The sequence below is a fragment of the Galeopterus variegatus genome, unplaced genomic scaffold (assembly GCF_000696425.1).
Source record: "Galeopterus variegatus unplaced genomic scaffold, G_variegatus-3.0.2 Scaffold8029, whole genome shotgun sequence".
NCBI lineage: Eukaryota > Metazoa > Chordata > Mammalia > Dermoptera > Cynocephalidae > Galeopterus > Galeopterus variegatus.
This window is the reverse complement of record NW_007734140.1, coordinates 21,693-35,831: the sequence shown is the minus strand read 5'-3', so window position 1 is coordinate 35,831 and position 14,139 is coordinate 21,693. Positions and strand designations below refer to the sequence as shown.

At 35.2% G+C, this 14,139-nt stretch overlaps 1 protein-coding gene across 1 annotated transcript; it reads left to right on the top strand.

The window, feature by feature from the left end:
* Positions 1 to 7,116: 7,116 nt before the first annotated feature.
* LOC103608116 (olfactory receptor 14J1-like) lies at positions 7,117 to 8,079 on the top strand. Its single transcript, XM_008592563.1, has one exon. The coding sequence runs from the start codon at positions 7,117 to 7,119 to the stop codon at positions 8,077 to 8,079; it is 963 nt and encodes a 320-aa protein (XP_008590785.1).
* The last annotated feature ends 6,060 nt before the right edge of the window (positions 8,080 to 14,139 follow it).

Below are 14,139 nucleotides of genomic sequence, written 5' to 3'. Positions count from 1 at the left end.
ATCGCAACCCTCAGTGTCGCGCCCGCACCGGACCAGGACCGGCAACGGGATCGCAACCCTCGGTGTTGCGCCCGCACCTCGCTCAGCCAGTGAGCGGGAACCGGTCTGCATGTTGGATCTGAACCCTCGGTGGGAGCGCCGCCGCGCTCCCAAGTAGCACACTGTAGCAGTGCGCCACCGGGCCGGCCTACATTAAGAAGTTCTTAACTTCAATGGAATCTAATTTATTTATCTTTGTTTTTCTGGTTAGTGTAATTTATATCCTAAACAAATCCGTCTTTTCTTATCCCATAGTTATGCAGATTTTCTCCCAAGTCTTTAAAATATTAACTTTTCAGCACACTTAACTTTCCTAGGATTATTGTTTTACATTGCACACTTAGCTCTAGATACATCTGAAATTGATTTTATATGAATATTCTCAGGTAGGAAACATGGTTCTTTTCTATATAGATATTTGTCTCAGTACAATTTAGTAGAAAGACCATCCATACCCTACTCCATTGCAGTGACATATTTATTATAAATCTGGTGATACATATGTGTGAGTGTGATTCTTGATACTCTATTATTGTTCTATTTAGTTATCATAGCTTTGTAAGTTTTGATATTCAGTGGTACAAATTCTTCAACTTGGTTCTTCTTCATGTCTCTGTGGCTATTGTTGGTTCTATGCATTTTCATAATAATTATACAATCATCTCATCAATTTCTACAAAGCTAAAACCTGCTTGAATTTTAATGGGAATCACATTAAATTTAAAGATCAATTTGGGAACAATTGACATCTTAACAATACTGCAACTTCCAATTTATGAAAATGCTATGATCCCTGATTTATTTATCTATTTAAATTTTTTTTAGCAATGGTGTAGTGGATTGAATTATGTCCCCCCAAAACTCCCTGAAGCTTGAACTGTGTTCCCCAAGTTTTATGTATTAGAAACTTAGCCCCCACTGTGACTTTTAAGAGGGTGGGCAATCCTATTACGGTAATTGAAAGGTGGAGCCTTGAAGAGGTGATTGGATTGTAGGACCATGCAGTAGTGAATGATTAAAAATGGTGGTCAAGGGCGTGGTGCTGAGGGCTTTAAAAGAAGAGGAGAGTCTGTCTCTCTTTCTCTCTGTTCTCTCTGCTTCCACCATCTTGCAATGTGAGACCCCTGGGTTGCTGTTGCCACCACCAGACGGACTTTGGACTTCCCAGCCTCAGAAACTATAAGCAATAAATGTCGTTTCAGGTATTTTGTTATAAGCAACACAAACAAACTAATACAAATGATTGTTAGTTTTCAATGTAGAGATTTTGCAAATATTTAATTGGATTTATTTCTGAATATTAGGAGCTTTTTGATGCTACTGGAAATTTTATGGTTTTTATATTTTATTACCTAGTTTGTTATATATATTAAACAATTATAACAGTTTGTGTATTTCCTTTTCAAATTTTTATGTATGCGATCATATCATCTGTTTCTAAATTTTATATCTTCTTTGTAATTTTTCATCCATTATTGGATCATTGGAATAGAAATATTTATAGTGCTCATTCTTGTCTTATTTCTTACCTTATGGGGGAAATATTAAATATTTCATTATTAAGTATGATATACGATGTATACTGTAATTTTTATGTAGATCCTCTTCATAAGATCAAAATATTTCCTCTCATATGAGTATGGTCAGTAATTCAGTGGTCTTACCATTAGTGGATGTTGAATTTTATCAAATGTTTTTCTGTATATTGGGATGGTCAAAGTTATTTTTCTCTTTTGTGTGTGTGTAATGTTGTTTAATTTTGTTATAAAGTTTATACTGGCCTCATAAAATAAACTAGAAGTTTCCTCTTTTATATTTTCTGGAAAATTTTGTGTGATAAAATTTTAAATAAAATATTAATTAACACAATATTTACCATCATTACATGCTTATTATTTTTGAGTCATTCTGCTGAGTACTTTATGTAAATTATTTAATTAATATGCTCATTTTCCTAGTGCAGAAAAATGAAGTAACTAGTTAAAGTCACCTCAGAACAAGCAAATGGTAGAAGCAGAATTCAACCCACGCAATCTGACTCTAGTAGCTATGTGCTTACAGATGATACAATATGACTTCTATGATTTAGCATTAAAAAAAATGATAAATTCCTCATGTTGACCAGACTGTGGAAAACAAAACTAGGAGTAAATATAAAATTTCGCTATAATTTTAGAAAAACCCTTGGCCATATTTAAACACATAAAATTTTGTTTCATAATCTTAAACTCAATAATCCTATCTCCCTTAATTTTATTCTGTGGAAAATATCAACTGCAAAAAACGCAATGTTTATAAATATGGTCATGCTAATGCTATCTGTTGTTGCATTATCCATAATTAAGAAAAATATTAACAGGGCTGTTTATACCTGTTTAAGTGAATGTGATAACAATTACACTACAAAAATCATTGACTAATGCAATATAAAAAACTGGAAAAGTAACGTGTACACAGTAGGCATTTTATAAATACGTGTTGAATAAATAAATAAATAATTTTTTCTGCAAATCGTTATTTGTAATCCAAGCTGAATGCTATGTATCCTTTTAAAAATAGCAAATATATATCCACATAACATGAGAGAAATTTTTGTAATACAAAGTTACCAAATTTATCATTATATGATTATTACCAAAAATACTTTAAAATGTTATAAAATATGAAAAGAGAACTCAGAAATTACAAAACAATATTATGAGCTTACATTTATTTCTGGGTACTTACAAAGTTGGTGCAAATATTTTAAAACCCATTCTAATGGACTAGGCCACCTTACGAGGTGTGCAGGTACTGTTAGATTATTTTAGGATATTTTAGTAGATATTTCTATGATTGTTAGGGTTCATAATGTATGTTCAAAATAGCTGTTCAAAATCGAATTCTGACACATAGGCTCAAATTTCTAACATAAAGATAAACACAATGATTTCTAGTCTTCGAGGAGGCTCAACATTAGAGATTCTATTTTTTTTTTTTTTTTAATAAAGAAGGGTTAAATGTCCCTGTTTCTCATTCAGATATATATGATTTGGCTAGTGCAGTAGTTCTCTAACTGTGGCCTTTAGACTATGCAGTATCAGCAGCACCTGGGAGCTTGTTAGGTATTCAGATTCATGTGTACCATCCCAGACCTACCAAATCAGAATTTCTGTGTGTGGGGCTTAGATCCCTGTGTTTTAACAAGCTCTCTCAGTGATTCATGTCTGCTGAAGTTTGAGAACTACTGAGATAGGGACAACAAAAACCCAGGGCTTACTAAAATACTCCTCCTCTGTATGAAATTTTCAAAGGCTCTTTTTTAAAATTTATTTTAACTTCTCCATATACATTGTAGTTGATTTTCGTGACCCTATACCCATTCCTCTTCCCCTCTCCTTCTCTCCCCCCCCCCACAACATTGTATCTGTTCACTTGTCTTAACGAGTTCAAGGAATTGTTGTGATTGTTGTGTCTTCTCCCCCCCACACACACTCTTTATTTGTTTGTGTGTTTATTTATTGATTTATTTTTAGCTCTCACAAATAAGTGAGAACATGTGGTATTTCTCTTTCATTGCCTGACTTGTTTCACTTAATATAATTTCTCTAAGTCCATCCATGTTGTTGCAAATGGTAGTATTTCATTCTTTTTCATACCAGAGTAGAATTCCATTGTGTAGATACACCACAGTTTCCTTATCCACTCATCTGATGATGGACAGTTGGGCTGGTTCCAACTCTCAGCTATTGTAAATAGTGCTGCAGTAAACATGGGAGTACAGGTATCCCATTGGCATGACAAAGGCTCCAACTCCCGGGTGTCAGAGGAGTAGCAAAATGAAATATTTGAGGAGTAGCAAAATGAAATATTTTTATCATCCAGTTCGGGCTTCTGTGAAAGAAGGTGGGGAAAAAAATCACTTGGGTTCTCAAGGGATACAATGTTTTTTAAATATCTTTCATTATAGGTGAGATAGATCAGAAGTTAATGGTCGGCTTTGATAGCTACCCACACACCAACTACACCTGTGGTGAGTTTTCCAATCTTGAATAAGAAAAGAGGAAAACATCTTATGGAAACTGACAGAACCTTATAAACATCAAATTGACTTTGGAAAAGCAGAACTATTAATTCTAATGAGGAAGGAAGCTTACTTCCCTAAAAATGAGCAGATTAATAAAATCCATATATTTAATTCATGTAAATGTATTACAATACTGAACCATTTAAGGAAAACCAGTAAATTTGGAAAGGTTAATATATTATGTGTTTATACAAATATTTGGTAAAGCAACCACATAACACTTCTTCAAATAATCTCTGATACGAATGTGGGAAAAAGACTTGACTGGATATATGTTCAGTGGCATTGTGACTTTTTCCCCAATGTTCCTTCATGACTTCAATTAATATTTATAATTTTAGGTGTAAGGCAGAAGTATGAATTGCAAAGGCAAAGGGTCTAGGACTTGTCTCAATTCTATTCAGTTCTCTGAGCCTTATTTTTTTCCTACAAAATTGGAAATCAAAATGCTTAACTCCAAAAAGATAAAAATACCTGTGTAGATTAAATGAGATCTATTTTATGATAGACTCTAGCATGATACCCTATCTGTCTTGTAAAAATGGATGCTAAAAATTATTTAGTTTTTCATTTCCTAGTTTGTTCATAATTATTTGTGCAAATCTGGCAGATCAAAATATTTAATGTACCAAATCAAAATTGTGTATAAATAATAATGGTGTTTATCATTTTATCAGTTCAAGGAAATGGGAAACAAAAAAAAAGACATGGAAAAAGAAAAATTATGTTGGAAGTATAGCCTTGATCTCCAATTTTTTTCTGCTTTCTATTATGTGATGTGAAATTTTGATGGAAATGGATAAAGTCTGGAATATTCTGGATAGATTAATCTTGTGATTCATATTCAGAGATAAGAGAAAGAGGCTTCATATTTGACAGCCAAAACAAAAATTTAGAAATTTTAATTTAATACTCCTTTTTATTGCAAATCTAAAACCAGTGACCCCTGCCAGACAGCAGGGTATAGAAATGGGGAGATCAGATGTCATGTTTGTTCTTTTTTTTATTATTGGTTATAAATATTCATGAGATACAAAGCTGATTGTCACCCCTTGTGCCCATGATATGAGGACCAGATTCATACTGGCAGCATACGCATTATCACAAATTGCATTTCTCAGATGTCATGTTTGTTCTTTTTTTTATTATTGGTTATAAATATTCATGAGATACAAAGCTGATTGTCACCCCTCGTGCCCATGATATGAGGACCAGATTCATACTGGCAGCATACGCATTATCACAAATTGCATTTGTACCCTGTGTCCCCCACCCAATTATCCCCAACCTCCTCCCCTCTCCCCTTTTCCCCTCAACTCCACTTTGTAGCCCAAGGAATGTTCCCTCCCTCTGCAAGTCCAATGCACCACTGTGGTCTTTCTTTCCTTCCTTCTTTCTCTCTTAGCTCCCACATATGAGTGAGCACATGCCATATTCATCCCTCTGTGCTTTGCTTATTTCACTCAACGTAAGTTTCTCCAGGCTGATCCATGTTGCAAATGGGAGAATTTCATTCTTTTTTATGGCAGAGTGGTATTCCATGGTGTATATATACCACAGTTTCCTTATCCAATCATCCATCAATGGACATTTAGGTTGATTCCATGTCATGTTTATTCTTTATACAGAAGAGGAAAACTGAGGGAGGCGGCATAAGTCTGGACTGTCAGCTGGAGAGACTGGCATTAAACAGCTGAAAAATTAAATGAATGAGAGTGGTTATTCAATTTGGCTAACAAAAGCCTCTTTTAAATTGATAGGGAAGAGATGGGGTGTTGACCTAGAATTCTCCCAGATATAATTTCTGAGAAGATGAATTATTGAGACACAAAAATATATGGTTATATCTCACACTGTTTAAAATAAAGCCCAAAGAGACTGTCTGGTACAGCAGTTTTTCCAGTTCTTTCCTAGAACTCATGGGTAGATGAGAACGGTGCAGTAACATGAAGAACTCAATACTAATGACTCATCAGCCCTCATATACTGATTTGTGTCTTAGTAGGGAAAGAACACTTGATTATTTATATCCCACAAAGTTTGAAACAGACCATGAACTAAAACATAATTTCTTCCTTCTCTGAATTGCAGCCTACTTCATACCTATTTAGAGTCTCTTTCCGAAGTTGTATATCAGGTATTTGCATACTTTCCTTCCACATTTAAAACCACCTCAGAGCAATCACTGTCTCTTCTTTGCAAATGCCTTTGCTTATAGTAAATGTTCAATAACTATTTGATAACTTTAGCTGAAGACAAATGATTAAGAAGAAGTTTAAAAAAAAAAGAAGTTTCAAAGAGAAACTTGTTAGATACCAGAAGATACTCCGTACAATCAGATTAGACTCAATCTGTAAGTATTTCCTTCACATACGTGTTTTTGCTCTTGATTTCAAGAACATGTCGATTAAACAAAATGTTAATTGGAAAAGCAATAACTCTGCTAATTTGGCCCTTGGCTCCACAATAACAGGACCTCCCCCTATGATGACCATATTGTTTGCTAGGAAGGAAACTCACTCAGTCCACAGCTAAACCCAAGTTTCAATTCCTAATACAATATTTGCTCTGAAGAGCCATTCCATCTGCTAAAATAGGGCAATGCACCACACAAATGCAACACAGTTTTCAGAAACCTCTAATCAAGAGCCCATCACTGCATTTCTGTTGATGACTTTAAAGCACAGCAATGGATTCCATCTGTGGAAATGGAATAGTGTTTTGTCGTGAGTCAAATATAACCATTTTTCCTCAATGGGACCAGTGACTTTTATACATTTGCACTCACCTGTAACTACTGATTTAGTAATGTACACTGTAGGCTACATGTATCAAAACAACATAACTTCACCTTTGGATTCCCAGCATCTAGCTGATAAATAGCAGGTACTTAAACATTAATTGTTGAAATAAACAACGATGCATAAGTGAATAATTTATTTTCATGTCTCTCTACTGTATTTCCCACATCCTTTTATCTTTCAGCTGCCACCACAATTTGAATCTTCAAGATGGTAATGACTAATGCAACTGTAATGAGTGGATTCTTCCTCATGGGGTTTTCTGACAACCGTGAGCTGCAGATCTTGCATGCTTTGCTTTTCTTGGTGATGTACCTATTGGCCTTGGCAGGAAACCTCATCATTATCATCATCACAACGCTGGACCAGCATCTCCAATCCCCAATGTATTACTTCTTGAAGCACCTTTCCCTGCTGGATGTCTCCTTCATTTCTGTCACAGTCCCCGAGTCCATTGCCAGCTCACTGATGGACAACAGCTATATTTTATACAGTCAATGTGTACTTCAAGTTTTCTTTTTCACATCTTTGGCCTGGGCTGAGGTGGCCATTCTCACAGTGATGTCTTATGACCGCTATGCAGCCATTTGTCTCCCACTGCACTACGAGGTCACCATGGATCCCAGAAACTGTAAGTGGGCTGTGGTAGCTGTCTGGCTAAGTGGAGGCATCTCTGGAATCTTGTACACATCAGCCACATTTTCTATCACATTTTGTAGGGCCAAAGTAATCCACCAGTTCTTCTGTGATGTCCCTCAGTTGCTGAAGCTCTCCTGCTCCAATGATTACCTTGGAGTGATTGGAGTGGCTGCTTTTATGTCTGTGATGGCACTCATCTGCTTCGCCTCCATTGTCTTCTCCTATATCCACATCTTCTCCACAGTTCTAAGAATACCCTCTGCTGAGGGCCGGTCTAAGGCCTTCTCTACCTGCCTGCCCCACCTTTTTGTTCTCTCATTTTTTCTCTCGACGGGCATCTTTGAGTTTCTAAAACCAACTTCAGATTCTCCAACTGCTTTTGACCTTATGATATCTATCTTTTATACAGTAATGCCCCCAACATTCAACCCTATTATCTACAGTCTGAGAAATGAGGCCATGAAGGGAGCTTTAAGAAAGTTACTGTTGGGTGGAGAATTAACTGGAAAAAAGCCATTTCTGTCCTGTTGTTGATGGCTGGCCAATATGATACAAAAGGAACATTCTTAATAATTGCAATTCCTTCAGTATGTAATATTGTAGAAAAGCAATAAAATTTTTTTCTTGTATATAAACCATGCAATATAACCATTGTCATTATAGAAATTCTTCATCTGACTTATTTATCTTTTAGTCATTGAAACCATTCTTTTGTTCTTTCAAATTAAGAGAAAATTAACAATTATAACTTTTTAATATAGGCCCACTACGTCCCTTTCCCTCACAGTACATAAACACACACAGACATACGCATCCATAGACACAATGATAAACATAGAATACATTTTTAAAACTGTGTAGACAATATAACAGCAATAACAGGAATAAAAAAGTGATTTTTCCCACAAATCCACCCACAAAATGAATCAATTATTTTCACTTTAATCATTTAATTTCAAGTGTTCATTTTAACTTTTGTCTTCACACATATCAATTTTGCATACTGGAAAAAAATTATATGCCATTATTATGTATGTACACATACACAGTTTTACTAGTATAATTTTCCTGAATGCACAGTATTTAATAGAATTCACATCAAAATATATTTAACCGTTCACCTGTTGGTTATTTCCGATTTTCACTCTTATAAGTGATGCTAAAAATTGAAATTTTGCCTTTCATAGTTTCAAGAAAGAGGTTGCTGAATCAAAGTGTACATAATGTTCAGGCCATATTACAAGAACACATGGCCATATTACTTTCTAAAAATCCTAAGTCATTTTATGTGGCCATTAGCAATGTATGGTCATGTCTCTTCTCCTTCACCTCCCACAAAATTTTATTAATTCCTGCAACAAGTATTCACAGAGAAACTATTAGGTGGTTGAAATCAAACCAGGTACTTGGAACACAAAAATACCTAAGATATATATAGCATTGGATACTGTGGGAATTTTTAACATTTCAGTTCCTATGGTAGCAATATGGAGCTTTGCAAAAGTTGCTGTTGGGTGGAGAATTAACCAGGAAAAAACATTTCTGTCTTGGTGTTGATGGCTGGCCAATATTATACACAAGGAACATACAATATTTTCATATTTTTTTCAAATGTGTGATTGCTCAAGAGCTAAACATGTTTATAGTATTTATTTAGTTCACTTCCATATGATTCGTTTTAATTTTACATATTTTTATCCTTTATAAGAAAGTTTTGTAAGTATTAGAATTCTGTGTTTTCTAATGGCAACAAAACATTTTTGAGTCCCTCTTTAATTCAGTGTTTTCAGGCCATTTTTTTCCTGTGCAAATCTTATATCTACTAACTTGAATATGAGTTTCTAAAAGTTGTAGCAACAAAATTTAATGAGTCTAGGTTATCAAGACATAGCCTTAAGTGACTAATAATCAGATTTCTTATCTCCTCTATTAAACTATTTAATCTCTTGGTAATAATGTGTATATTATACTTTTTGTTAATTTATTTTTAATTGACACATAATAGTTGTATATATTTATGGGTCACAAGATATTTTGATCTATGTCTACATTGCATCAAAATTCAATCAAGCTAATGAACATATTTATCACCTCACAAACATAACATTTTTTATGGTGAGAATGTTAAAAATCTATTCTTTAGTAATTTTGAAATATACAATACATTATTCTTAACTGTGGTCACCATGCAGTGCAATAGATTACTAAAATGTATTCCTTTTTTCTTTGTACACCAATTAAACATTTTAACACAATTTTTAATCAACCTGTTATTTTAATGAGCCTACTGAATTCCAAAAAGCATATCAATTTAAATTATTATTTCTGTTTCAATTTTTTTTGTTAATCTGTAATTAGATATTTTTGCTAGTTAAATGATATTGTATTATTGTTTACAGTAATTATTTAGGTAGAAGAGCCATTCTTTGGTTTATAAAGTATTTTTATTGTCTTCTATTATTCTCACACATACATTTTTAAACATTTTCATTCATTTCAGTAAATATTGTGTTTGTCCTTAAGATCAATTAATCATTCAAAATTTATAAATTAACTTGGTAAATTTGTTCTGTAAAATTAGTTTGCTTTTACCAATAAAAACTAGTTTTGTTGTTTGCTCTAAATAAAATTCTGTTAATCCTCTTTATGAAGGCAACACATTTCTCAATAGACTTACTCTATGATTTTACATTTGGGTGGTTACTATAAACTTCACTCACTTTCTATTCATGTGAAATATGCACTGCAGCTACCAAGCATCTTTGAACATCACAATTTGCGGGAATTCCCTCATTGCTACTTCTACCTGCCAAGTCAGAAAGCAAAAACTCACTTTCCCAGTCTCCCATACACTTGGAATGCAGGTGTAGGTCCTGGGCTGTAAGACTAGATGTTCCAGCCTGAGACTTCAACGTAAAGAACAGCAGTGTGAGAAAGCAGGCACTATGTGGTATCCATTTCTACCAAAGTTGATGGTTGAGGCATTCAGCTTTGGGGAGCAGCAGTAGTGGAGTCTGGAATCTAGTCTCCAGCTACAGCGGTAGAAAATGTAGAGTCTATGCCCAGCAGGGTAAGCAGTGTTGTCTCTGCTAGGACAGCTTCAGGGTACTAGGCTCAGGTCTTCCAAGCTTGATTATCTGACCTTCCAAGAGACTCTGTGATATACCCAGTACTCTTTAATAATTTTATTTTCTGCTTAATACAGTTAGGATTGGTTCTGTGCATTACAACTAAGAAACTAGAGAAATACAACTGGTAAAATGGAATACATTGATTTTTGTACTTCAAACTTAAACCCAGCCACTTTCTTAATTTCTAAATTATTCTAAGAGCAATAATTCATTATTTGTAGTTTTCCACATAAAAAAATCTAGGAGTAAATAAGCAGGTGGGTTAGCAATTTTTAAATTCATAAACAGGATATCTCATCTCTTAATAGATAAGATATTATATATAATTCAGAAAATTATTCAATGAGTCATTTAAAACCACATACTTGTCATATGTCTTATACCAGACTCTCTTCTACGTGATACAGAATAAGATAGATGAGGACTAAGACTAGTTCAACTCTGCTGCATAAAACAAGTACGTAAACATTGAATCTATTTTCATCTAGCAGAATAGATCTAGGAATATTTTGATGCAAACAAATGTGTGAGTATGTGAGGTAATATTTTTAAAGTTTTAATGCATTTTGCTCTTTTTTATTCTGAGAATAAATTATTTTGCCCTATGGAGTACCACGGTAGTTAAAGCAAAGACTTAATCTAGATTCCCAGGGTCCAAATGCTGGCTCCCGTGCATACTAGTTACATGACCATTGATGGTTACTTAACCTTTTTTAATCTGTAAGATAGGGCTAATAATAGTTACTTCCTGTTGTGGGGCTTGATAAATGTTAACACATGTAACACTTAGAATAGTACTTGTATTGTAGCAAGTGCTAAATAAATGGAAATCATCCCAATTGTTAATGTTTTATATATATATATATATATACACACACACACACACACACACACACATATAAATATACATACATATAAATATATATACATACATATATATATCAAATCATGAAGCAGTATGACAGTTTTACAAATCCAGGACCGGCCCGGTGGCACACTGGATAAGTGCGCCGCTTGGGAAGCGCGGCGGCGCTCCCGCCCGAGGGTTCAGATCCCACATACAGACCGGTTCCCGCTCACTGGCTGAGCGAGGCGTGGGAGCAACACCGAGGGTTGCAATCCCGTTGCCGGTCCCCGGTCCGGTACGGGGGCAACACTGAGGGTTGCGATCCGTTGCCGGACACAGAAAAAGACAAAAGACAAAAAAAAAACCCAAATCCGTTTATTGGCTTAATTATCCTCTTATCACCCCTTTGGAAAGCCAACAACCAAGCTGAAAGTATTCAGCCAATGAGGTTCTCTCTCTCATGTGCACAGGATAGATCATTGCTTACCATTTGGCTTAGCTGAATTCAGGAAAGAGAAAATGCAAGAGTGTGTGGCTCTCTGAGACACTAAATATTTTTGTTCAAAGGTGACACTGGATGTTTCCTAAAGTAATTATTTAAATGATCAGTTTAGACTAAAATTAAACTTGGTTTGACATTTAATTAGTGTTTTTCCTGAAAGCTCTGGAGAGAAGCAAGATTAACTATGGACAAACAACGATATTATATATTTCTAACATGTCCAAAGTTTGAAGTTAAATTTACAATACATTCTTTACTTCTGAGGAATAATTTCCTGGATGACTAGTTTATGCCCAGTTATCTTATTCTACCAGTGCTCTTGTATATTGTAAACACCTTCAGCTACCTTGGTAATATAAACTTACTTTGATCTCGGGTGTAAATCAAAGTCAGTCACCATAACACTGGTCCTCCTGAGCGACCAGGTTCCCTTATACTGATCACCCAACAGCTATGGATTCGGCCTGGATTTCATGTTTTCTCTCACTCCATAAACGTTGCTTCTTAAATGCAGCATAATGGAGAGGAGAAAGAAAAGAATCTCTGCTTCCCAGTTCAATTTTCCCAGCTCCTAACTCAGACTTCATCCCCCTTAAATAGATAGTAATTGCCTATTTAAACTCTTTCAGTGGGTATCTGTGACAGACTCTAGATTATAATAAATTTATTCAGTGGAGGAAATGAGTTTCAAAAATTCAGAGAGGAAAATAATAATAAGGGATTATAAATGGAGAATCTCAGAATTAGTTGCAGATATAAATGAAAGGCCACCAAGAACAGAATTAATTTTACAAGCTGGCAACTGTAGGGCTGAGGGATGCGTTCATGGCTAAGGAGAGGTTGGGAACAAGTTGGAGTTCTAAATGGATGTCTTAAATTCACTTTTCTAAGTGTAATATTTCAGCTAACCCAGGATAATCTTTCTTATATTACAGTTTTAAAAAGCAATAAACAAATAGTTTTTCTTTTTCTTTCTTTTTAAATGTCTTAGGTAAGCAGACACATTTTGCAACCCTTGTTTTATTTTACTTTATTTTATTTTATTTTATTTTTGTAATCCTGTCATTAAGCAACACATAATTGTACTTTTTAAACTATTTATTTATTTATGAATATTCATGAGATACAAAGCTAATCGTCACCCCTCCTGCCCATGATGTGTGGGGCCAGATTCATGCTGGGGGCATACCGATTACCAGAAATTACTTTAGTACCCCATGTCCCCACCCAATTATTCCCCGACCTCCCTCTCTCTCCCCCTCTCCCCCCAACTCTGCTTATAGCCCTAGGAATGTTCTCTCCCTCTGTAAGCCCATGGCACTACTGTGGTCTTTCTTTCCTTCCTTCCTTTCTCTCTTAGCTCCCACATATGAGTGAGCACATGCCATATTCATCCCCTTGTGCTTTGCTTATTTCACTCAACATAAGTTTCTCCAGGCTCATCCATGTTGTTGCAAATGGGAGAATTTCGTTCTTTTTTATGGCAGAGTGGTATTCCATGGTGTATATATACCACAGTTTCCTTATCCAATCATCCATCAATGGACATTTAGGTTGTTTCCATGTCTTGGCTATTGTAAACAGAGCTGCAATGAACTTGGGAGTACTGGTATCCCTTCAACATGATGATTTCCATTCCTCCTGTTTATTTTAATGTTCTGCCACAGTTCTCCATTGGAACCCAGTCTGCTATGTCACTTATCCAAATTTTAGGTGTTCATGTTAGGAACCCTCAGTCTTTCTCTAAAAACAAAACAAAATAAAACCAAACAAAACCATTATTTTGTGATTAAGCTTGGCTTCTCCCAGAGGCAGATTCTGAGAAGAGGTTTTGAGTGTAAGTAGTTGAGTTGGGATGTAATCCCAGGAAAAAATGTAGGTGTCCGGGGAAGTGATGAAGGGCAAAGGAGAAAGCCAATAAAAGTTACAAAAATGAGCATGTAACCACCATGGAAAACAGAGCTTAATTCCACTGCAGAAAAGTTAGGAGACAAAGTAAGATATGTGCCTCAGTGTTAGCACACCCTAAGAGCTAGAAAGCTAGGTTTACATCAACAACTGTGAGTCACTGATTGTGGAATGCTGAGTGGAGGTGATGCAGGGTGGCGGGGGGG